Source organism: Cyprinus carpio, chromosome A22 (assembly GCF_018340385.1).
Source record: "Cyprinus carpio isolate SPL01 chromosome A22, ASM1834038v1, whole genome shotgun sequence".
Classification (NCBI taxonomy): domain Eukaryota; kingdom Metazoa; phylum Chordata; class Actinopteri; order Cypriniformes; family Cyprinidae; genus Cyprinus; species Cyprinus carpio.
In genome coordinates this window covers 14849653-14873939 of record NC_056593.1, presented here as the reverse complement: position 1 = coordinate 14873939, position 24287 = coordinate 14849653, and the positions used below count along the sequence as shown (strand labels likewise).

The 24287-nt window shown below is 35.7% G+C and overlaps 2 protein-coding genes and 1 long non-coding RNA gene across 3 annotated transcripts; all 3 read left to right on the top strand.

Moving 5' to 3' along the window:
* The first annotated feature begins 1474 nt into the window (after nucleotides 1–1474).
* On the top strand, nucleotides 1475–7489 carry LOC109047001 (adhesion G-protein coupled receptor G7-like). The gene is made up of 7 exons (XM_019064752.2): nucleotides 1475–1611; nucleotides 5356–5511; nucleotides 5635–5739; nucleotides 5869–5972; nucleotides 6105–6257; nucleotides 7129–7220; nucleotides 7339–7489. The coding sequence occupies exons 1-7, from the start codon at nucleotides 1569–1571 to the stop codon at nucleotides 7487–7489; spliced, it is 804 nt and encodes a 267-aa protein (XP_018920297.1). The 5' UTR covers nucleotides 1475–1568.
* A 791-nt stretch (nucleotides 7490–8280) lies between these two features.
* On the top strand, nucleotides 8281–12120 carry LOC122135041. The gene is made up of 3 exons (XR_006153281.1): nucleotides 8281–9606; nucleotides 9732–9886; nucleotides 11960–12120. It is a non-coding gene; the product is annotated as an uncharacterized LOC122135041 (long non-coding RNA).
* Nucleotides 12121–12570: 450 nt separating this feature from the next.
* On the top strand, nucleotides 12571–14840 carry LOC109047002 (adhesion G-protein coupled receptor G7-like). Its single transcript, XM_042712489.1, has 7 exons — nucleotides 12571–12903; nucleotides 13007–13338; nucleotides 13510–13591; nucleotides 13723–13881; nucleotides 13969–14128; nucleotides 14228–14417; nucleotides 14503–14840. The coding sequence occupies exons 2-6, from the start codon at nucleotides 13059–13061 to the stop codon at nucleotides 14402–14404; spliced, it is 858 nt and encodes a 285-aa protein (XP_042568423.1). The 5' UTR covers nucleotides 12571–12903; nucleotides 13007–13058; the 3' UTR covers nucleotides 14405–14417; nucleotides 14503–14840.
* Nucleotides 14841–24287: the final 9447 nt, after the last annotated feature.

Below are 24287 nucleotides of genomic sequence, written 5' to 3'. Positions count from 1 at the left end.
GAATCTCTGTTAACGCCTTCACCCCCAGATTTACCCAATCAAACATTAGTGGTACAACTTGGAAAAGCGAATTTGCGCTATATCACCACCACCTCATAATGTACAGGAAGAGGAGGAACTACTGTTGATTGTTGAGGTGGCTCATTGGTGTGTGTGTGTGTGTGTGTGTGTGTGTGTGTGTGTGTGTGTGTGTGTGTTTATCTCTGGAAAAAAATTAGAGACCACTCCAAAATGATCAGTTTTACTGGTTTTTCTATTTATAGTTATGTGTGTGAGTAAAATGAACATATTTGTTTTATTCTATACACTACTGACAACATTTCTCCCAAATTCCAAATAAACATATTGTTATTTAAAGTATTTATTTGCAGAAAATGACAACTGGTCAAAATAACAAAAAAGATGCAGTGCTTACAGACCTCAAATGCCACAATGACTTTATGCCACTTCTGGTGCAAAAATTCCAGCCTTGCTGAAACACCCGAGATCAATGTTCCCTCTATTTTTTTTTTCTTGCTTTCTTCCTTTGGGTGGACAATTCAGCCTCAAAGAAAAACATTCTTTGTTCCAGACCTGTACTGCATATAGACATAAAAGTGTGTAACTTTTAATTTTAATGTGCTATTTGATTTGACCCTTGATGTAACTAAATGATGCACATTTTAAGTTACCTGAGAAAACATTTTTTACAGTGCTCTGTTACTTACCAATAAATTATATTAAAAAACAATTAAATTCTTTATAATAATAAAATAAATAAATAAATAAAAAACACAAGATACTGTGGCTTGCAGGTTGCAGATGTTGGGCAAAGCTGAAAATTGGACTCATCAGGGAAGATGACCTTACTCCAGTCCTCTACGGTCAAATCCTTATGGTTTTTCTTCTTTTCTTCACTCAAAACATTTGTTTTCAACTGTTTTGGCATGATCAATAGTAAGTAATTGATTCCGATTACTTTTGATGTACTACTAGCACTGCTTTTGCCATCCAGATGGTCCAATTGCAAGAGGATAGTGATGAGCACAGCAGTGGTTTTTATACTTTTCCTTGTTAAATAAGATTTGGTTGAGGTGATCACCTAATCAGTACTTCATTAAGCAGAATGAGGTGCGCTTGTGTTGTAATTCAACAGACACTGGAATGGAATGGCTGCCATACATGTAGGGAAAATCCCCTTAATTTGTTCCAGAGGAGTATATATATTCTGAGTTTTTGACTTCAGAAGAGTTAACACAATTTGTTTGGACCATGTGTTTGATCATTCTGCTGCACATGCAAACAATGTAATATAAAATTTTTTTTTTTTTTTTTTTTTGCATTGCATTGCATTTAAGCTTTGAAGGTGCTTCTGACATGAAGGCTTCGCTGTTCTCTCTCTCTCTCTCTAAGTCTCTCTCTCTTTAGTTCCTCATTTAGCTGTATGTGATGTCTGTTTCCTTGAAAATAGATCCATGATGGATGGACTTCCCACTCTAGCAATGATCCACCCCTGACTCTGCTTTATAAACCAGACAGTAATAAGAGGTGTTCATATTAGTAGTAGTTTTATATTTGTTGTATCCTATATGTGTAAAATGGAGTACTTTCTGCTTTTAACAATTTCCTCAGGTAAGGTTCACTTTTAAGATGGTTACAATTGTTATATTAGTTAATTACAGATACAGTTAATGCTTAAATATTACATATTGAAAAACAGTTTTTGCAGTTGTTGTTATTAATGATTAACAAAAATTAACAATAATAAAAAAAGTATTTTCCACTATATTAATTATAATTCATTAATAATGAATATATTTTTAACAATAATGCCATGTTGTTATTATTATTATTATTATTATTATTATTTAAAATGGTTAAATTATTGTTTCTTTTTAATAATGTATAGTTTTGGTGCTTTATCCGAGTTTGTAAAGGACAGCAAGACAATATTATGTTTCTCTATTTACTCTGTTGGAACAACACACAACTATGATGTTTGTTTGCTCGTTTTCTTGGTTCATTTCCATATGTTTGCATATCACAGTTCTGTGTACCCACTGCATGTCACATCTTCATTGTCTTGTTAAGTAGATACATCAGACATACTAATTTGACTAAAACATTTCCCATGCACAGTCACCTTCATGTTGTATCTCTTCCATTTGTTTTTAGTAAAAACAGTATGACGTCCAAATGGAGCAAACTTTGACAGTATGTGAGTCATTCACAATATTAAAGGGAAAACGTGATAAAGTCAGGGATGGCAAAAGAACACACATCCTTCACTCAAGTAGAAGTACAGATACTCAGATTTCAAAAGACTCTGGTAAAAGTTGAAGCACTGACTACACTTTTTCATGTATGGGCTCTGACATGTACTTAAGTAAAAACTAGCTATTATTACTACCTGTTTTAATGTCACGCTGGGACCTCACATCATATTAGGACATTAATACAGAAGAAATTAAAATTAAAATATTGTTAGCTAATCAATGTATCCAGACTGAACAACCACCATGTAGAACACAAGCAGAAAAAAAAACTAAGTTGACAGATTTTTTTTATATATATATATATATATCTGCTCTGGAGAAGAAAAAAAAAAAGTATGGATATGGATGTTTACTTCCAACTACTTTAGAGAAAAGTGTTATTTTTTCCCATTTTTTCCCAAAGTAGGGTGTTGTGAGTATTAGTGAGTACACACATAATGCAATGTTTGTTTTTTGCATACTAGTAGCCGGAGGGCAGAAATGCCACAAGTGAGACTCACAGAAGTACTAGAACTTATGACGTTCCAGAAAATCCCTTATATGGACAAAGGCATCCAGATATACCTTGTAGCCAAATAAAATGCAGAGAAACATTTTATCCCAGAACATTCTCAGAATGTCCCCACTAGAGTCAAGGATGTCGCCTAGTAATGTTCCCAGATTGTTCCACAAAGTTCTGAGTTCTTTTAAGCATCGGAGAAAGTTATTTAGCGGACCTTCAGAATTCAGGACATTCTGGGAATGTTTAGGGGACCATTACTATAGGACTGTTACATTTGGATACTGGGCTTGCAAAGAGCAGGCAAGGGAGCGGATTCAAATGCAGCAGTTTATTCAAAGGGTAATCCAACAGCCCAATTCAAAACACAGGCGTCAAAACACAGGTAATCAGTCCAAACAAAACCAAGCAGGGAAAATAAGGCACAAAGAAACCACAAAGGAAAACGGGGTAACATCCACAACAACTGACAAACGCCAGACTGACACACACAGCTTTAAACACAGGGGCAAACAAATTGCTCAGTGTAAAAAAAACACATATCAAATAGCAGACAATCTGATTTTGCCTTCAGCCATTGATAAGTGCAAAACAATGTTTGGGAATGACAAGTGTGTAAATTAACTGAAAACCATTCTGTTGTCGGATACAACCATTGCTCGGCAGATTAAAGAAATGGCATCTGATGTAAGGGCAAACTGAAGCTGGCAGAAACCTTTGCGTTACAGCTGGATGAGACAGATGTCACAAATGATCTTTGGCATTTGTACGCTTTGCAAATGGAAATAAAATGCAGCAATAATTTTTGTTTGTGGCTGCCCTGAATGCACCACAAGCTCTGAAATTTCCAAAGCAATTGATGAGTTTTTCCAATAGCATGACATACCCTGGGCAAAATTTATTGCGCTGTGTACTGATGGCGCGAGATCTATGGCCGGATTAAAAAGTGGACTAATTGCGCTTGCCAAACAAGTAGACCCAAATGTGCTGTGGACTCACTGCATGTTACATAGAGAGTCTCTGGCTGCGAAACATTATGGATTCTGTTGTAAAAGCTGTTAATTTTATTAAGAGTAGCGCTTTGCAAATATGCCTTTTCGCTTCTCTGTGTGCTGCAGCAGGAGAAGAACACACAACGCTGCTATCATTCTGAGGTCTATTGGCTTTCTTGTGGATCAGTATTGTTGCATGTGTTTGAATTACACGCATCTATTCACAAGTGTCTACTTAAACATTGTGCAGAGCTGACTGCAGAGTTCAATGACAATACATGGCTCACTAAATTTGCATATTTGTTTTCTCTGAGCTAAACAGACTTAACACTTCTATGTAGGGCCATGATGCACATGCCATTCAGTTGTATGACAAGATGTATGGTTTACTGAAGAAAATGAAAAGATGGAGAAAGCTGGGTAATTGCGCTGTGCTCTCGCCACAAGTGACACATTTAATTGTTGCACACTTAGAGACTCGAGGGGCAATTTGGAACTTTTCTGAAGCTGAGTCCTGGCGAAAGGACAAGACATGGATACAGTTTCCATTTAAAGACAATACATCGGATGGATCAAATTTAACAGTGACAGAGCAGGATCAACTTGTTGATTTAAGCACTGACAGTACATACAGAAACCTATATGATCCAGTTCTGGATCCCTTGCCAGAAAGACTTTCCCCAGCTGGCAACAAAGGCCATGATGAGCCTTTACACCAAAACACCCGATAATAAAAAGTGCATTCTCCTCCCTCTCCTACTTGAAAACTGAAAAACTGCAGCCTGAGTCTAATATGATGCTAGGCCTAACAACACTGATATCCCTGAGAATAGACAGCCTTTGTAATTAACCAGGGTCAGTCATCTCATTAAATATGTCTTAAACTTAAAGCTGAAGTTCATGTAAACATATAATTGTCCACTTGTCAGTAAAATTAAAATGTATAAAACTGCAAATCTACTTAAATAGACAACTGTGAACAACTTAATACATTGTAATTTTAATTGCAGCATATATGTTTGTTATGATGCATAAATCTTTTTAACAATGAAAATATACAGACAATGATGCATGTACAACAACAACAACATGATTCTAATTGTCTTACCATAATGACCCTGGACCACAAAACCAGTCTTAAGTGTCAATTTTGATGTTTGGTTTATTAGCATCTGACAATATTTGGCTGAGATACAACTATTTGAGAAAATCCGGAATCTGAGGCTGCAAAAAAATCTAAATATTGAGAAAATCGCATTTAAAGTTGTGCAAATGAAGTTCTTAGCAATGCATATTACTAACCTGGAATTAGTCAGACTGATTCTTCTTGTCTAAAGCCACATTTCCATTATCTCTGACATTTGCGTTTGATTGTTGAAATTTACTGTTTAGTGGCAGTCGCATGGAACTTTCAAATTGGTCGTGAAGCAGCCTTTACCTTCTGCTTATTCACCAAGGCAAAAGGAATATTTTGAATGATGTGAATGAATATAAAGGATGTACAGTATTAATATAAGAATAACTTGGTAAGCTGGACCAGATTTAGCAAGACTAAAGGCAAGTGGTCACAGTTTGATACTTTTGTCTGATGTTTTGTCTCTGTAAACAGCTATTTTTGATCAGACCTGGTGTCAAAACTATTCCAGCAGCACCCTAAGACCAAACAACATCACCAATCCAACTGTGGTGTGTGAAAACATGGGTACTTTACAAAACGGGATCTGCCTCTGCCTCGATGATTGGACCGGAGCCTCCTGCAGCATTTGTAAAACCCATTGAAAATATTGCATGATATATAGACTGAATAATCTTGTAATAGCATTCAAGATTTTTAACAGTCTTGTATTTTAATTTAATTTAATTAATTAATTTATCTACTTTTTTACAGCAAATTTCTGCCCTGGACAAAACCTAAAACAATTCACCTTTCCAAAAACTGTCTTAGGACAGTTTGCTTCCTCCGTAGAGCGATGTCCACCAGAAACAACAAATGGTACTTAAGTCTATTACTGTACCTTTCTGTGTTTACAATACACACTCAATGTATGAATGTACTTTAAGTATCTCTTTATTTAACATACACACGCTAATTTTTTTTCTTTTTTTAATTTATTTTTTTAAGCTGGCATCCCCCAGGCTTCGGCCCTCTGTAATAAAACGAGTCACTCATTTGATTCTCCAAACACTGTAGATTGTAGTTTGACCCTGGACACCATTAATGCAGATGTAAGTAATCAATGTATAATAATAATTGTAATATATAGTCCTATAAAACATACATGAATTTTGCTCAGATGAAAACAGAAAAGGTCTGATTCCAAAGTTGATTTTTTTTTTTTTTTTTTTTTTTTAATGAAGCTTTCTGGAGCTACTCCTGAACAAAAACAGAACTTAGCCGCCAGCACCCAGATCCTCACATCCATACCAGAACGGCTAACACCTCACAACATCACAAATGCAGCAAAAATAACCAACAAGCTGCTTTCTGACCAACTAAAAACACAAAATATGGTACTTAATAAGCCTTAAACCAAATTTACAATTTAAAATCTACTGTCATGAGGGACATTTCCCCATTTTCTCTATTCATACTGTGTATAAAGCCATTGTCTTTAATGTATAACTGACAATATTATAATATAATATTATATAATGTACTATATATTATTTGTATTAATGACAATAAATGTTATAATGCTGAATGTGTAATTATAGGTATTATGTAAGTCAAGGATCTCCAACCCTGCTCCTGGAGAGCTACCGTCCTGCAGACTTCAGTTCCAAGCCTGCTCCAACACACCTGTCTGCAATTATCAAGTAGCCCTGAACACCTTGATTAGCTGCTTCAGGTGTGTTTGTTTGGGGTTGGAGCTGAAATCTGTAGGACAGTAGCTCTCCAGGAGCAGGGTTGGAGATCCCTGATGTAAGGTATTATAAATTAATTGTATTATTCAGATTATTCTTATTATTATTTTTAAATGTCAATTCAGGCTAACACTAGCAAGACAATGTTTATTATTATTTTATTATAAGACAATTATTATTATTATTATTACTTGTTCATGTCTTTTTTCTTTCACTTTCTTTCTCTGTTTGCATGAATTACATATCTTTTTGTTCATAATTTGCATGTTGTTATTTCTACATGTAGTGTATTTGACTACTCCAGGTACACCACAGAACATTATACATAATCTACTGCATGGGTCCAATTTTTGATTCTGTTTATGTAACCGCACAGACACTTTTATTGTCTGCACAGCACCCACAGTGAGATATCATGCTCATCTTCCTTACAAAACCAAGTATGTCTGTAATGTTTTTATAATACTGTATCCATTTCCAGAGTTGTCTTAAGAAACTTTTCTTCTTCATTGTGCAGGATATTGCCGTATCAGCAGTCGCTACAATCAGTCAGCTCCTGAACGCAAGTCATGAGATGTACACTTCTGTTGACCATGATGCAATTTCTGAGTAACTAAACATTTCACACTCGCTATACTGCCACTGACATACAGTAACATCTTAAATGCAAAATTCATAAGCATTCACATTTTGAATTGCTGTCTGACTTTAGATTGTGTTTGTTCAGACTAACACAGACTCTACAGAATCTCTCTCTGCGTGAGAACTCAAATTCATTGTTGGTGCAACCGAATGTGGCAGTGCAGTCGCTGAAGATGCAAACTCCAATCCAAAATGTTCAATTAACCTCCTTAAAAGGCAAGTGTGTGCTCATTTAAGTTTGAATGTACATGTATAATGAGAACTCTCAAGAAAAATAGGAAGAAACTAAAAGTCTAAAATAAAATTAGGCAATATGTTGAATATGAAAAGGTTATTTTAATTATGTATATAAGGTGTGAAGCTATACTATAAGGTATGTAATGTATTTATTTATTTGTTTCAATTCATGTACATTTTTGGGTTAAAAATATAGCAAGACACTGTCTACTTGTTATTTTTTGTTCATATATTAATGTTTATAATGTTATATTATATATAATGTCATATATAAATATATATATATATATATATATATATATATAATAATAATAATAATACATTTTATAATGCTGTAACTAAGGGTATAATATATTATTTGTACAATTAATTACAGGTTTTATTTAATGTGTTTAAAGTTTAATTAAGGGTATGAGGTGTGGTAACACATTTATTATACAGAATATTAATGTTTATATATATATATATATATATATATATACACACACACACACACACACACACACACACACACACACGCATGCATATATATACAGTGAGAATAGAAAAGAATCACACCCTTTTAAAATAATCACATTTTGTTGCTTTGCAGCCTGAAGTTAAGGTGGACACAGTTCTTGTTTAATCTCAATACACTGAGTAAATACAGCAATCTTCATTTCAGGTTTTACATCATGCCATCAAATTTGTTGATGCGGTAGATGAAATCAATTTCATCTATCAACTTGAATTCCATGTTTGTTGGTTTTTTTTTGTTTGGGTTTTGTTTTTTTGCCTGCATGGTCTGAAGATGATCTAAACCAAATCTGGTGAAAATAGGACTAGAGGTCTAGGTTTTCAACATAAATCAAAATGGTGGACAGGAAGTTTGAATGATTATGGCATAACCAGTACCAATGTTCTTGGCATAATACAAGATATCTGTAATGACAAGACTCATGACAACAGGCAAAATTCTTAAAAAAAAATTAGCATTTTTTGATATTTCATTAAAATTTTTGACCACAAGGTGGTGCTGCCACAAAAAGTTTTGAGTACCCTCAGGGCAAGGTGCCGAAGACACATACCAAGTTTTGTAACAATATGCCAATGCAGTCATAAAATATCACTTTTTTTTTTGGTCAAAATTCTAAATTCTAGGCCGATGCCTAAAAAAAATAAATAAATAAATAAATAAATAAAAATAGTACCATTCGACTCTGCATGCTGCTCCAAATGATATTTGGTCAAACCATTTATAAGTCATAAGCAAAAAATAAATAAATAATAGACAATAAAAGCCACGTTTCAGGTCTCCTGACCACTAGGTGGCACTGTGCTGAAACTGTGCAGGTAAACAGATCATTGTTGTCATAACACACCAAGTATGGTCTGAATAAGCTAAAGTTTTGTGAAGATATAGCCTCACATCCACTTTGGCGTGCTCTTCAACAAATTTGTTTGCACGTTATTTTGAAACGTCTAATCAACTTGATTTCCATGTTTTGTTTTGTTTTTTCTTTTTTTGTCAACATGGCCTGAAAATCTGACAAAGGGTCTAGGGGGAGTTCGAAAGAGTTTTTATGATGGAAAATAACATCATAGGAACTCATTTGAATCGGCATGAGCCAAGGAATCTGGGGGAAAAATAATTTCGTTTCTAGCCCATATGGTTAAAAAGTTATCAGCATGAATGTGAGTGCAACTTTGGACAAGTGATGGCGGTAGAGTTAGAGACTCTAAATTTGGTTGATGTATTTACCATATGGTTCTATGGGCTACCATAGACTTCCAGAGCAATAGGTGCCTACCTTCAGTGCTTGGCCACTAATAATAATAGTAATAATAATACCAATTACTTTTATAATGATGGTGTAATTTAGAATATTTATATGGTATAACATTTTAATCGTAATAATATTTATTATTATTATTATTATTATTATTATTATGCCACTATAATGTAAATATTGTTTTGGACAGTTAGCTTGCTTCTAACAGTCATATTTATCTTTATTTCTAATTTCTCCAGGGCAGAGTGATTTCTTTTTGCCTGACAGAATAAAACTGAATACAGGACATGCTGAGATTTTCAAAGATAATGTTGATCTTCAAATTAATATCACATTAACTGAAGGTAAAACTGGATTTAGACTCAACTCTATACTTTTCCACAACTTGTATTTTGTGATTTTTCCACATTAAATGATTTGGTGAGAATTGTATTATTTTAATAGTAACCATATCTCACTCTTTCTGTAGATTCTAATGAAGTTGTTGGGTTTGTCCTCTACAATAATGACCAGTTCTTCCGGTCAAAAAGCTTTCAACCTTCTCTGGATACCGAGAGAAAAGTGATGTCTGCTAATATTCAAGAAAATCTTAAGTTTGAGGTTATGTTTACAGTCACACCAACGGTGAGCAGCTAGTTCAACATCACACTTCCCTCTGTGCTTAATTTTAGTGAAATTCTAAAGTACTCAATACCCCCCGTCACATTTCACCAAAATTTTCAGGCCTTACTATTGGTAGGAAGCCATAGAAATACAAAGTTCTGTCATGAAACTCTAGAAACTCTAAACTCTAGACTATCCAATGAGCTTGCTGATCAACATTCAAATACTTGGCTAGTGCTTGCTGTAGCAGTTGCAGGGGGCTTCAGAGCAGGGCTGGCCCAGGTCATTGGTGCCCTAGTCGAGATTTTAGATGAATGAAAATGCATATTTTTCAATTAAAGAAAACTTAAGAGAGTGTGAGTGTGGGGTGCTTCTGGTGCTTGGATTTGTACTTCAACAATAAGGTCCAATTAAGAATACGCTAGAAGTTTCTCTCTCTCTCTCTCTCTCTCTCTCTATTTAACAGCATTACCTTACAATGAAAGACTTCTTCCCTCAGATAGATTGAATAATAAAAAATAAAAAAACAGACTGAATGCAAAAAAAAATAAAAAAAAAATGATTTCCTGCCTTTCTGGATGTTGGGCTCATGATCAATAAGTTGTTTGCATTTACCCAAACTGATTTGGCAAAATCAAAACGCAGATGGTAAGGGAAGTGCCGCTCGCCGTGAAGCGTGAGCAGCCAGCAGAGGATTCCGCTTGGTCTTAAAGCCTTCCCCAACCAGCTAGTCCACAAATAAAACAATGATTTGTGCAAAAAGAATGATTTATTTTCAATTGAGAATTTGTTATTAATATGGTCTAGTGAAAATAATAATATGGGCTGCAAGTAGGGCTGTCACAAGATTAGATTTTCATATCACGGTTATTGTGGCCATAAGAATTCACGATATCGATATATCGTGATATCTATAGAAACCTTGGTGGGACAAGATATTAGTTAAATTATTTTTACTTTGTTTATTGAGTGTTTTTTTTTTTTTTTTACCCAACAAACATAAGGATACTGATAAATGCAGGGCACAAGACTCTGGCTTTCTCTGTCTTCTTTGAAGCTCCTATGAAATAACAACAGAAAATACTGTCAAGTTCAACAGTATGATGAATAAATATTAATGGCGTTGTGGTATATCGTCACACACTAAATTACCACAATATAGATAATTGTTGCTTTGAATATCACGGTAATCATCAATACTGGTATTTCGCGACACCCCTAGCTGCGAGAAAATAATAAATATATAGAGTGGGGCTGCTATGAGTGCAAGCAGACAGCATCCTTATTTCAATCCAGTGGCATGACAACACCGGCCCTCACGGCCAAAAATACAGACCGGCCCACTGGGATTCCAATCCGGGCTTGTTTAGAAATTATATTTTAAGAGCACCTTAAATGGCAAAAATAGTTTAACTGCGTGCACCATGCATAAATAATTCGTTATGATGATGTATTATAATTACGGCATGACACAGAAAGTGTTTTAATTAGTCGAATATGACATGTTGTCAAATCTTATGATTTTTCATTTATGTCTATTTTATTTTATTCTAACATTATTTTAATCAGTTCGATGATCAATCAGTACTAAAATTATGGTAACTGTCAGAAATTATTTTGCTTAATATATGGGTGTAGGAGCACACAATGGTCACAAGAGGGTGCACTTCCGACCAAAAAAATATTTCGTGCAGCGCCCTAGCCAACTGCCTATGTCGCCTATGCCACAGGCCGGCCCTGCTTCAGAGATCCTCCACCTTCCCCAGCTCCACCTGTATAGATCTGCTATTGGTTGATTTCACGTATTTTATATATGTGGGTTATTTCATATATGTTATATGTGCAGTAGCAGTATGCTCACAGCAGCATGTCTGTGGATGTACCGGGAGTAGCAAGTCTCAGTACTTGCTCTGTCAAAGCAGCTGCAGCATAGCAGATCTATTCTGCCAAGACCAAACACATTAACTTGTTTATTACCATGTTAAATTCTCAGAGAGTTGTCACGACAGAACTATACTGCAACATTCCTCAAACACTTAAGAAGAAGTAGGCACAGTTATGTGGTTATGAATTAATACATTATTGTACTTTCAGGCCGTTTCCACTTTATCCCTCAATGACTTTGCATGTGTGTTTTGGAGTTACACTAAAAATGACTGGAGCACAGAAGGCTGCACCAAAATTACGAGCCCCTCTGGACCTGCAGTTTGCAGATGTAAACCTGTAAAAAATAGAAATGGAAATGCAAATGAAAATGCAAACTTTGCCATTTTAATGGTAAGGTATATTTGCAAAAGGATGTAAATGTCATTTATGTTGGAATTATATGGATCAGTACAGTCTTAAAAAGTAAATGTTCCGAAAGGTTTTTTTTTTCTTCTTCTTTTTTTTTTTTTTAAGTGATGCTTTAGAAGATCTGTTTTAAGTTCCCCAAAGAACCTTTCATTGCAAAGTTTTTAAAAAGGATTTTTTTTTTCTTATAGTGAAGAACATTTTAAAATTTTCTCTATCTAACGTTATTAACATTTTATCTATCTAACATTATTAAAATTTTTTGAACCTTGATTATAATTTTTGACCACAAGAGTGGTCCTTCAGGGCATGGTGCTGAAGACACATACCAAGCTTCGTAACGATATGCCAATGCATTCATAAAATATAGCATTTTTTGTCAAAATTCTAAATGGACGACTCATAAGCAAAAATAGCCATTTTTCATATCTCTTGACCACTAGGTGGCACTGTGCTGAAACAGTGCAGGCAACCTCAGATCATGGTTGCCATAACACATCAAGTTTGGCCTGAATATGCTAAAGTGTTTTAAAGATATAGCCTCACGTCTATGATGCAGTGAATTAAAGTCCATTGCCACTAGAATTTCATGGAGCTGCCGTTTTTATTTATTTATTGATTTTTTTTCTGCAGGCATTTGATGTCAACTATCAATATTCTGAAGCCTTGCACTGGATCAGCATCACCGGCTGTGCTCTGTCTGTGGTGGGACTGTCTGTCACAGCATTGTACCAAATCATAACCAGGTGAAAGTTTATAGTTTACACTGTTAAGCATAGACAGCTACTGACAGGAAGGGCTTTTTTGCAGTGGTGAAGCAGTTTTTTAATATTCATACACATGTCACAGGAAGTCAAGAGGAGGCAGCCCTACTCTGCTAGTAGTGAATGTCTGCATAAGCATGACGGTTTTCTACCTTCTCTTCCTCTTCGGCATAAACAACCCTGTCGAACATGTGAATGTAGCAAAGATGTCTGGCGAGAATATAGTTCCTGAGTCTGATCACCACAAGTACTCAGATCAGGGACCCTGTACGGCATTTACAGCTCTGCTTCAGTACTTCCTGTTGCTTACGTTCACTTGGAACACTCTGTACGGCATTAATGTGTTCCTGCTCTTCAAAAACTCAGTGTCTGGAACACCTTCATGGTTTCCACTGGTCGCCATGGCTGTCGGATGGGGTAGGAGACATTGAATGTGCACAAAACTGATGTATTGTTTAATTTATTACCAACTTCTTAAAGTTGTAAGGGTTTAAATGTATTGTCTTCTGTTTGTATTACCATATTGTGAAGCCATAAATGTCTCCAATATGCAATGCCATCAGTGTCTATAAAGCTTTTCCTGTTTAGGTTTGCCTGCTGTCATTGTTGGTATCTCATTGGGTTCCACTTACCATGTGGAGGAGCCTTTAGGTTATCGACAAGAAGAGTTGTAAGTAACAAATATTTTTTTTAACTTTTAACCTCACTTAAACATGAACTTCTCTACTTTATTTATTTTATTTAATATCATTACATTGATTTTGGAAATGTTGGTTTGGTTGTCATTTTTCTTTTCTGCAGTTGCTGGCTGGCTTCAGTGGACCACAATCAAAAGTTCAGTATAAAGAAACCCATGTTTTGGGGATTCGTGCTCCCTTTACTGCTCATGCTGATCTCAAACACAGCAATACTGCTGCACTTCTCCTACAAAATCTGCAGGACCAACCCTAACTTAAACAGGTGTGTTTACTTTGGGGCCAGAAAACATCAGTTATCCACCAGATTTATGAGAAAATATTTCACCAGTAACACACTGTTGCTGTTTAGATCAGGTAAAACTTCTCTGAAGAAGAAGATGATGAGTAGTTTTTCTCTGGCAGTGATGCTCGGCTTGTCTTGGGTCACAGGTTACATTTTAATGATCACCCAAGAAAAAAATCTCAAATTTATTCTCAGTGTGGTTTTCTGTCTATTAAACACAACACAGGTGGGTTAATTGCACAAACATTCACAAATAGCTTATAATGGATTGTCAATGCTTCAGTATCCATTAAAAGATTTTTTTTTTTCTTTTTCATTTCCAAAGGGTGTTCAGATATTCATCTTATTTGCTCTGAGGCCTTTTCTAAACTCAAATCCAGCTATTCTTAACTATCTGCATGCACCAGAAATAGGCTTTCACAAGAAATCTTTTTTTTTATGGAAAAATAAGATACCAGAAAGCAACGATAGCTACAAATCCACAGATGGTGACTCACCCTGACAGGCCATCAAAGGTAATAATACATATATCACAATATCACAATATCTAAACCAGTACAATATACAAACCATCTTTTCCTTGTCAAAACTCTTCTTTAGATCCGGCGTAGATTGTTGGTGAGAATGTGGTCTTCACTTTAGCAGTGATATACATCATGCAGTGAAGGCTCATTAAATGAATGGAGACAAGGAGGAATAACATATTTGATTTGGTTTTAACTTTCACTCTTTAGGACTAATTGTCGACACATTTCTCCGGTTATGCAATATGACCTGCTTATTCCAAAAGTATTAGCACTATTCATTACTAATGAATGTCACATAGTAAAAGGAATAGTTCATCTAAAAATAATTTTTTTGCTGAAAATGTACTCACCCTCAGGTCATCCAAGATGTAGATGAGTTTTCTTCATGGAAACAGATTTAGAGAAATTTACCTTTACATCACTTGATCGCCAATGGATCCTCTGCAGTTAAATGGGTGCCATCAGAATGAGAGTTCAAACAGCTGACAGAAACATCACAATAATCCACAAGTAATCCACACCACTCCAGTCCATCAGTTAACATCTTGTAAAGTGAAAAGATGCATGTTTTCAAGAAGCGAAAAAAATCATTAACGCGCTTTAACTCTAAGCTGTTGCTTCTGAACAAAATACGAGTTCATCATCGATAATAATGGTTCCTCTGGTGAAAAAGTCCATCCCTGTTGTCCTCTCACATCAAAATCCGCTGGAATGTTTATTTAGAATGTTTTGGACTTTTTTTTTTTTTGGCTTGTAAATGGGGCTTAATCTGTGCATATTTCTCTCCTAATTCAGACAAGATGACTTTTGATAATAGAAGACTCATATTTTAGATGGAAACAATAGTTTGAAGTTAAAACATCTTAATGATTGATAAGTTTTTTTTTTTTTTTTTTTTACAAACACAAAGCTTTTCGCTCCACAAGACGTTAATTGATGTACTGGAGTGGTGTGAATTACGTGTGGATTACTGTGATGTTTTTATCAGCTGTTTGGACTCCAATGCCAAATTTATTCAAATCAGTTCCAATGATCTGTTCCAAAAATAAACTCATCTACATCTTGGATGGCCTAAGTACATCTTGCAACACATTTTCATTTTGGGGTTAACTATTGCTTTCGAGCATATACAAAAATGTGCAGCTTCCCAAACGATGATAAAAACTGCTTGAAATCTGATCTGATTGTGACACACATTGCACCTGGTTTTATTTTGATTTATTTGCTGTTCATACATAAGAAACTAAAATTATTTGATGTGGATATGCCAGTCCAATTTTTGCTGCCCGTCTAAACAAAGCATGACAACTAAAGTTTGGCACAGTAAGCACATTGTCAGCCTGCAGTTTTTGCCATGTCTGATTGATGTACTCTGTTGTAAAATAACATAAATGTACTGTAAACACACCAATCTTAAGAGTTTGGCTTATTGCTTTTTTACTAATTGACTGTTGTCATATATTAAACATTGATGAAATGACGTGGAATGTTGGGTCTGAATTTATTTTTGAGATCTTATATTTATACATTTCTTTACCAAATTAAAATTGATTTCTTGAAATGAATGACTCAGAAATCCAGATTCCTGTGTTATCTGTTTAGTGGTGATTTTAAATGCATGGGGTCATGGAAGATTTTCTGTATAATACGGGCCCAGACCTCTAAAGCCAAGTAAGGAGAGCTTCTCCACCAGGGGGAACTATTTACAAAAAAATAAAAAATAAATAAAAAATAATTTGTGATACCTAGAAGATACATAAACTGTAGTTCATTGTAGTATGCATTGAATACATATCTGTATATTGGATATTTATTTCCTCTTTTTGTTCTGCTTTGATTCAAATCAGGGTCTGACACTATTCAGTTGTGCATTGAGGAAAGACAAGCTAAAACAAACAAACAAACAAGTAAATAAATAAAAACAGTAGGTCCAGAGAAATCCAGAATCTGTCAAACATTTAACAGTTATCGTTTAGCCCTGCAACATGTTCTTATTTACCTAAGTAAAGCTGCCAAACCTGTTAGATTCGCTTGAAGGCATGATACTAGATCAGAGCTCATCTGACCACAGAAATTCAAAACAAGAGGTGACCTTATTATATCCCTGTTCTACAGAAATTCATAATTACAATACCAAATGCAAATCATCTATGCTAGTAAAAAACATGGTGAAGCTATTCCCAATTCTTGTTATTAGCAAGTGACAAGGTTTTGGAGCAGGTGCCAGACCACTCTGGTTATTATTTTCTGTCCTCACAGAGACACAAGTTGGAATATTACTCGATCCTACGGTTCAGCATTTAAATAAAACAGTTCTCTACAACTCATAATTCACTATTTATAGCTGGTAGTCCACACATTAAGGCGTTTTCTCTTCCTTTGTAGACAATGACCTCATTGCCATCGTCATAGCGGTTCTGACCTGTTCAGTCATGTGTGTTTAAATGCTAAAATGGTTAATTGACCCTGGTCACAATGTCACTCTGTGACACTCGTAATTCCCTCATCCACCACAAGAGGGCGAAAACGTTCTGTTCCAGTCAACATCTGTGAAGGAAATATTAATATCAATTGACTTCTTAAATACATTCATCACAGATGTGATGCTAAACAAACAGGTAAACACAACTGTATGATGTTAAATTGCATATACAAATAACAGACCTTTTCCCTTTTCTGCCACACAAGATTTGTGCCCTGTAGTTTTCAGGATTGTTTCTGAATAGCAATTACTGTATATGAACTAGTTGTTTAACATTAAATCCTGCTCAGGATGTCTGGAATTGAGTACAAAGCACCGGGTTCTCCTTTCTGGTCTGCTGGTTTTTACCACTTTTGGGGTACATATTGCCAAAAGGTTTCCAAAAACAACTCACAACACACTTTCGGCCTGTTTTGTTAAAACTTCAATATTTACTGCAAAGGTGATTGGGCTTCCGTGTCCTACGTTGCTCCTGAACTTACGTGTGTTTCAGAAAGAGAGCAAAATGTTCTGGGAATTCCTGGCTATCGTGTGTCTCTGTGATCTCAACTGATGCTGGTAAGTGACCCGTTAGCGTCACGCTCGACAGTCAAACGTGCGGCTCGTGAAATAAATACTGGTCTCTGTAAGTGTGAGGGATTTGTGTTGGCACACATTTTGACGGCTTATGAGAGGGCAGAGGATTTCCTGCCAGTATGGTGGTTCTTTTAGAGGTCTTTTTAATGATTCTGACTTGGATCAAGGTCACAAGACTGTTATTTTGACTGGTCATATGATTGTATTTTTTTAGATATTAGTAACATCTGAGCAGATATTTACAACTAATTATGGTTTTATCATTATAAAACTTATTTGAAACATTATTTGAAAGGTCAATTTGCAATTTGTACATTAGAGCCCAATGCAATTTTAAAGACATGGAATGTTTTCAAACAGGTTTCCCCAAACACTCCTATCATCTGCAATGAAACAGCCTCAAACACACGTCATTGGCTGAGCAAGTGTTGCTATGCTAGGCTGGTTGGATCAAACAAAAGAGAGCAACTTTAGAGAAGAAATCAGCTTATACTTGGTTTGCATGTAATTGTCTTTGCATATTAAACTGAGAAAATACTAAGAAAGCATTCTAACATCAAAACCACATGAACCACAAAACTGAAAATGAGCTTCATACTAAAAAAAAAAAAAAAATGTCTCATTCAGAGTATGTATGTATTACATTATGTTAATTTAAAATCGTCACAGATGATCATAAGTTGCAGATGATTTTAATTTGACACTTACAATGCTGTTACTTTATGATGCGCATGTTTCTCATTAAAGCCCTGATGTCCTCTGTCTCATCGTGTGAACTCAGTTATTATTGAATAATTGCTGGAGATGCCTGTTTTAGGCCTGTTTTGTCCAGAGATGCTTCAACAGTCTTTAAATCTTTAATCTATCTGTCAATTCATCCGAACAATGTGTTCACCATCTCTCAAAATGACAAAATACTACAGTTTGTTTCAGACCACCATTAGCAATGGTGAAATATAACTAGAGTGGAAAAGAGGTGAGTGAGGCTTGGATTATTTTATGGCTGTCACTATAAGTCATTATTCACTTTCAAATCAGCCCATTCATTTCTTTTATTTTTTAATGAATCAGTGGATTTTATCAAAGTGGAGATTCTTGTTTTGATTCTCGTCTGTTGTTTTGGCCACCTTATGTACAGTATATGAGCTACATTTACCTGGGTAGATAATGTCAAGTTTCAATTGTGTCCAGTGGTTCACATGTCAAGCATAAACAAGTTTTGATAATACAAAACCCCTTCATAACTGAGTCATTCAGTCATCTTGGCCAAATATCCCTGCGTTTGTTTTGGTTGCTCAGCAGGGGGCCCAATTCTGGGCTCAGAACCAGATTGTAAGCTTAACAGGGTTTACAGGAATGTCTGGATCTATATGTTTGTGTGCATACATGCGTTTGTGGTTTTGGCTGTAGTTCAGCATGTTGTTGTTGAGATTTGTGGCCCACCGAGCTTGTGAATCAGTGGGAAGGTATGGTAAGACACTCTCCTGCTGTGTTCCATGTTGGCATTTATTTAGTTTCTTCACTTTTGTTGTTTTTCTCTTTCTAGCTGTTCTTCTCCTTTCCCATCTGATAAATTATCCAATAAGCAATGTATGTTAACCGCAAGTTTGACAATCCTTGATTCAGTGCACTTTTTCCCATGCCATAATTCATGACAGGCCAGGAACGGCCAAATGCTGTTTGACATCAGCCTGCATAGAGTTAGATGAAGCAAACCATATTTCCTCAATATTCCTCATTGTTTTAGAGACTATTGAGACATTCCTACCTACTCGACTGTCGTATCAGGACAAAATAAGAGTATCCAAGATAAAAATACAATGTCTCTTTTTTTAATGTTGTTTTTTTTTTAACAAATTTAATTTGATGACAGTATAACATGTCTAATGTCATGTGGCGTAACTAGCAAGTAATGTAAAACTCCAGGCGAAAAACGAGTGGTATTGTGGTTGACCTGGGTTATTTTTTTGCACCCTCTTTGGTTCTTACCTCAAAGTTATGGACCTAGATTGTAGTGTACCAGTGAAATCTAAGCGAAGGTCAGAACTGTGGCTAACAGTTGATATTAGAGTTTTTTATGCAGGTGAAGTGTATTTACCCCACTGTAAAAGCGGCCTACCTCGGGCTGTCAGCCCAACTGCTTCCCACTTCCTGATCTGTCAGTACTTTTCTCTACTTTCACCCAATGTCTAAGCTCTTGCTAAAATTAGAATAAGAGTGGTAAAATAGCAAAGGAAGGAAAAAGAAAACATTTACCAAGGAATTTGGTTTGACCCAGACATTTAGCGCTCTGTATAGCACACAGCTTTGACGGCAAGGTTGATGGCACGTGGAGGGAAGATGACCTCACGTGTGCTCATGGAAATGGAACGTGTGTGCCTGAGAGAGACCACCACACTCTGTCGGGACACTGGGAGAGGGAGAGATCTGAACTGATAAGATATTCATGGAAGTTTGATTTGGACTGCGTTGTCGGCCTGGAGCGAAACTTCAGCTGCCATTGAGATGTATGGCAATGCTAATGCTAATGTTTTATCCAGTTATTATGCACTCCTTTCTTAGACAAGTATGCATTTTCAGACTTGTTTATACTGGATAGTGCTGGTTTGGTTCTGGACTTTTGATAGGGCTGATTTATTGTCGTAGGACTTGCTAGTTAAGCTAGACTTGGTGGAGATGGCAGAACATTTGTGACCCTGGACCACAAAACCAGTCTTAAGTCGCTGGGGTATATTTGTAACAATAGCCCAACATACAATGTATGGGTCAAAATTATAGTTTTTTTTGTATGCCAAAAATCATTAGGATATTAAGTAAAGATCATGTTCCATGAAGATATTTTGTACATTTCCTACTGTAAATATATTAAAACGTAATTTTTAATTAGCAATATGCATTGTTAAGAACTTAATTTGGACAACTTTAAAGGTGATTTTCTCAATATTTGGGTTTTTTTGCACTCTCAGATTCCAGATTTTCAAATAGTTGTATCTTGGCCAAATATTGTTCTATACTAACAAAACATACATCAATGGAAAGCTTATTTCTTCAGCTTTATTCATGTATAAATCTCAATCTTGAAAATTGACCCTTATGACTGGTTTTGTGGTTCAGGGTCACCAGTCTCCAGTTTACCCACTGTTCTGCACATAAACATAACATGTTAAAAATAATAGAGATGATGAAGTGTTGGCTATGTTATTATTGGATGCTGTTGCCAAGCATATGCTGATTCCCAATTGGCCATGGTCTGATTGACATGCCCTTCTGCTTCGTCCCAGATAGTGATATGTTTGGTCTGTTTGGAGCTCCGTCCCAATGGACCTCCACCCGGAGCACTGGCTGATGAATGGTATGTCACGGATAGATGTTGGGGAATGGAGAAAGTGAAAGATAGAGACAGAAACTCCTCGGATCTCTCAGAGTATTCCTAGCTTAGTGAGGAGTGATATTAACCATATGACTCTGGAGTCTGAATACTGATAATAATTCCCCGAAAGCCCAGAAATGATAATTGGGTCTTCTTAGTTGTTGAGTTCCACGAAACATGTCAATGAGAGCTTACTCTGAAAGCCGGTGCTGAAAATTCTCTGACCTCCCAAGAGTGTTCTGGTTTTGTTGAATGAAGGCCATTTCACCAACAGACACCGAAAAACGAGCTCTGTCAGCGGCTGCTGGCACTGGTCCACGCTTGTTTTCACTGATTAAACATGTTGAATGGGCATCTGTCAGTGACATACTGTATTTGGTTGGCTGTCAGCAGTGGTCTGCATCTCTCATTGCGGAGTGAATTGGCGTTTAGCCATTTGCAGTATTTCTGCCGTCTTTATTGCAAGTCAACATTGTTATGTAGCAGATGTTAATTAATTGCAAATCACTGACTATGCTTTTTGCTTCGGTATTAAAAGTTATTTTGAGTGTTTTGATGTTTCTTCAGCACTGATTCATTCAGAAGTAAAACAAGCAAAACATGCAGACATACTTTCATTTATGTTATAGACTGCTATAGATTAAAATGCCTATGATTTGGCATCGCATTCTCAATGCTGGGTTACAATGCTTATCTGCTACTGTCAACTGTTCATCAAAATATCTTCTTTTGTTCTTGAGGGTGAGTAAATTATTCAGAAGTTAAATTTTTGTGTGAACTGTCCCTTTAACAACTAACTCAAATCTAACTTAAAATATATCTTGATATTTGGTTTAAATTTTAAATCCAGATTTAAAATATTTAAGGCACTCAATACGTCGATGATACTGGGGATGAAAACCATGCATTTGATTTTGCAAGAACAATGGAAATTCCACAACATAGCAATTATTTAACATTCAGATGGAGCTTAAAGTTGCACAGGATGTAATAACGGAAATCGGATTGTATTGAAAGATGATGGATTCCCCAGAATGTGCAAACGTGAATAAGAAGAACACTACTTTCCTGTTTTTTTTGTCACCTTCTCATCTTCGGTTGGGTTCTTCTCATTGCAAGATGGATGACTGCTCAACTGATTTGCATTAGCAGGATAATTAACCAAAGATGTTCATTCTCAGGATCTGCTAATTCTCCACCTTTGGCCTTTGATTCAAAGCCACGTGCAGATAAATCTCCATCTCTGGCTATAGAAGGAGCGACTCCCCTCTAATCCTGCTTTGAGGATCAGTGAGCTTCAACAAGGTCTGTTTAAGAAAAGCATAATCTCATGGTTTAAGGTACCTCATAAGGCCAAAGAAGTGGAAATGTATGACAGTTGTATTTTGGATGAGGACTGCTGCCCATTTTCATACTGTATAGTAGCCTTCTCTGAGCCCTTTGGTGTGCTTTAGTTGTGTCCCGTTGAGATGATAGATCATCCCTTGCTTAATTTTCATCCCTTGATTTGACGTTAAAGCCTTTGGGACTCAGTATGCCATGTGCAGCCCAGTGAAAGACAAGCTCTGGCTCACTAAAAATGCTGCGTCCCTTAAAATATATTCCATTATTCAATGCCTCGTAGACATTCGAGAAGCTAGTTTATGCAAAGAGATATATGTGTTGCCACAGATACTCTGTTGCACCTGCTTGAGCTCATCTTTTGTGGTTAAAGCTTAGGTTTATTTTTATGTGTTTGGTTAGGCTATTTTAGATATGAATGTATTATATGGTATATGAGGTGAACAAATATTTGGCTGGTCACTGTGTTGGGTGCTTGAAAAAAGGAAGGGCTGGATGGCAGGGGCTTAATCACTGTGATGTGGATTATTGGCCTTGTCTCTGTCGTGTTGTGTTGTGTTGGATGTTAGAGCTGTGATAAAATGTGATCGATAGTTAGAGTGTTAATTTGTGGTTGATGGTGAAATATAAGGGTGTTTAATGAAGAGTAAGATGGAGTTGCAACAAGAGTTGCCCAGAGGAACATTTTATTGCCCAGAGGTAACTTAATTTTAGATGTTTCTCCTTAGATTTTATGGGATATACAAAAATAGACACAAATTATGACTTATTGTACAGTAAAAGTATCAAGTGAATGTGACCTTTTGGTCTTGGAATAGTTTGATGGGATTTTTTAGAGATTTCTGAATTTTTGGCAATATTGAGATCCTCCATTAAACTGTTGAAGATTTTTCAGTGTTATTTTATATATATAGAGATATATATATATAAACTGTATATATTTATTCAGTATTATATATATATATATATATATATATATATATATATTTAATGGTAGAAAAAAAAAAAATTCTGTATTGATATTTTATGAGAGTTCAATGCATTATTGTTGATATGTTGCTTTTCTCAATTTCATTGCCAAGAATCAATTGAGATTAAAGGGATATTTCACGCAAAAATGAAAATATGATCTGCCTTCTTTCAGATGAATACATCGGAGTTATATATATATATATATATATATATATATATATATATATATATATATATAATGTCCTGGCTCTTCCAAGCTTTATAATGGAAGCTAATGGGTGTTGAGATTTTGAAGTCCAATAAAGTGCATCCATCAATCATAAAAAGTGCTCCACACAGCTCCGGGGGGCTAATAAAGGCCTTCTGAAGTGAATTGATGTGTTTGGTTAAGAAAAAAAAGAAAAAAATCCATATTTAAAACTTTATAAAACATAATCTCTAGCTTCCACTAACTGTTGTACACTTGTTCACAAGAGAGTGGTATTCCAGCAGATGATGTAGGATGTAGGCGGTCACAAATTAAAAAGTACAGAACAAGGATTTAAAAAAAAAAAAATGTTGGAGGATTTCGATATAAGCCAAGAGGAGACTGTTTTTTCCCTTGATAAACAAAGGGAACTTTGCTTCCTTTGCTGTAAAACAAAACTTGTTTCTCGCGAGACAAGCATATTCTCACCGGAGCTTATGCTACGTCCTACATCATCCCCTGGAACTCTCATGAACACATGTACTTCACAACAACTACATTAAAAAGCCTAGAACTAAAGATTACGGTTCTGAAGGACTTTATTAACACCCGGAGCCATGTGGACCACTTTTTTTTGATGGATAGATACACTTTATTTTGCTTCAAAATCTCAACACCCATTCACGCCATTATAAAGCTTGGATTATAAATCCAAAATATCCATTATAAAGAAACTGATAAGAAAAATGTTGAAAATCACCATAATTTATTTACATTTTTTGAGTTATTTCAACAACAACCTTAACGATTGCCCTCAGTATTACTATGTTTTTTAGCCAATTTCAATTTGGCTAAATTCAAAACATTTCAGCCAATAAATCTTTGTCAAGGCAGGAGGTTTCTTTGAATATCTAAAGATTTGTTGTCCAA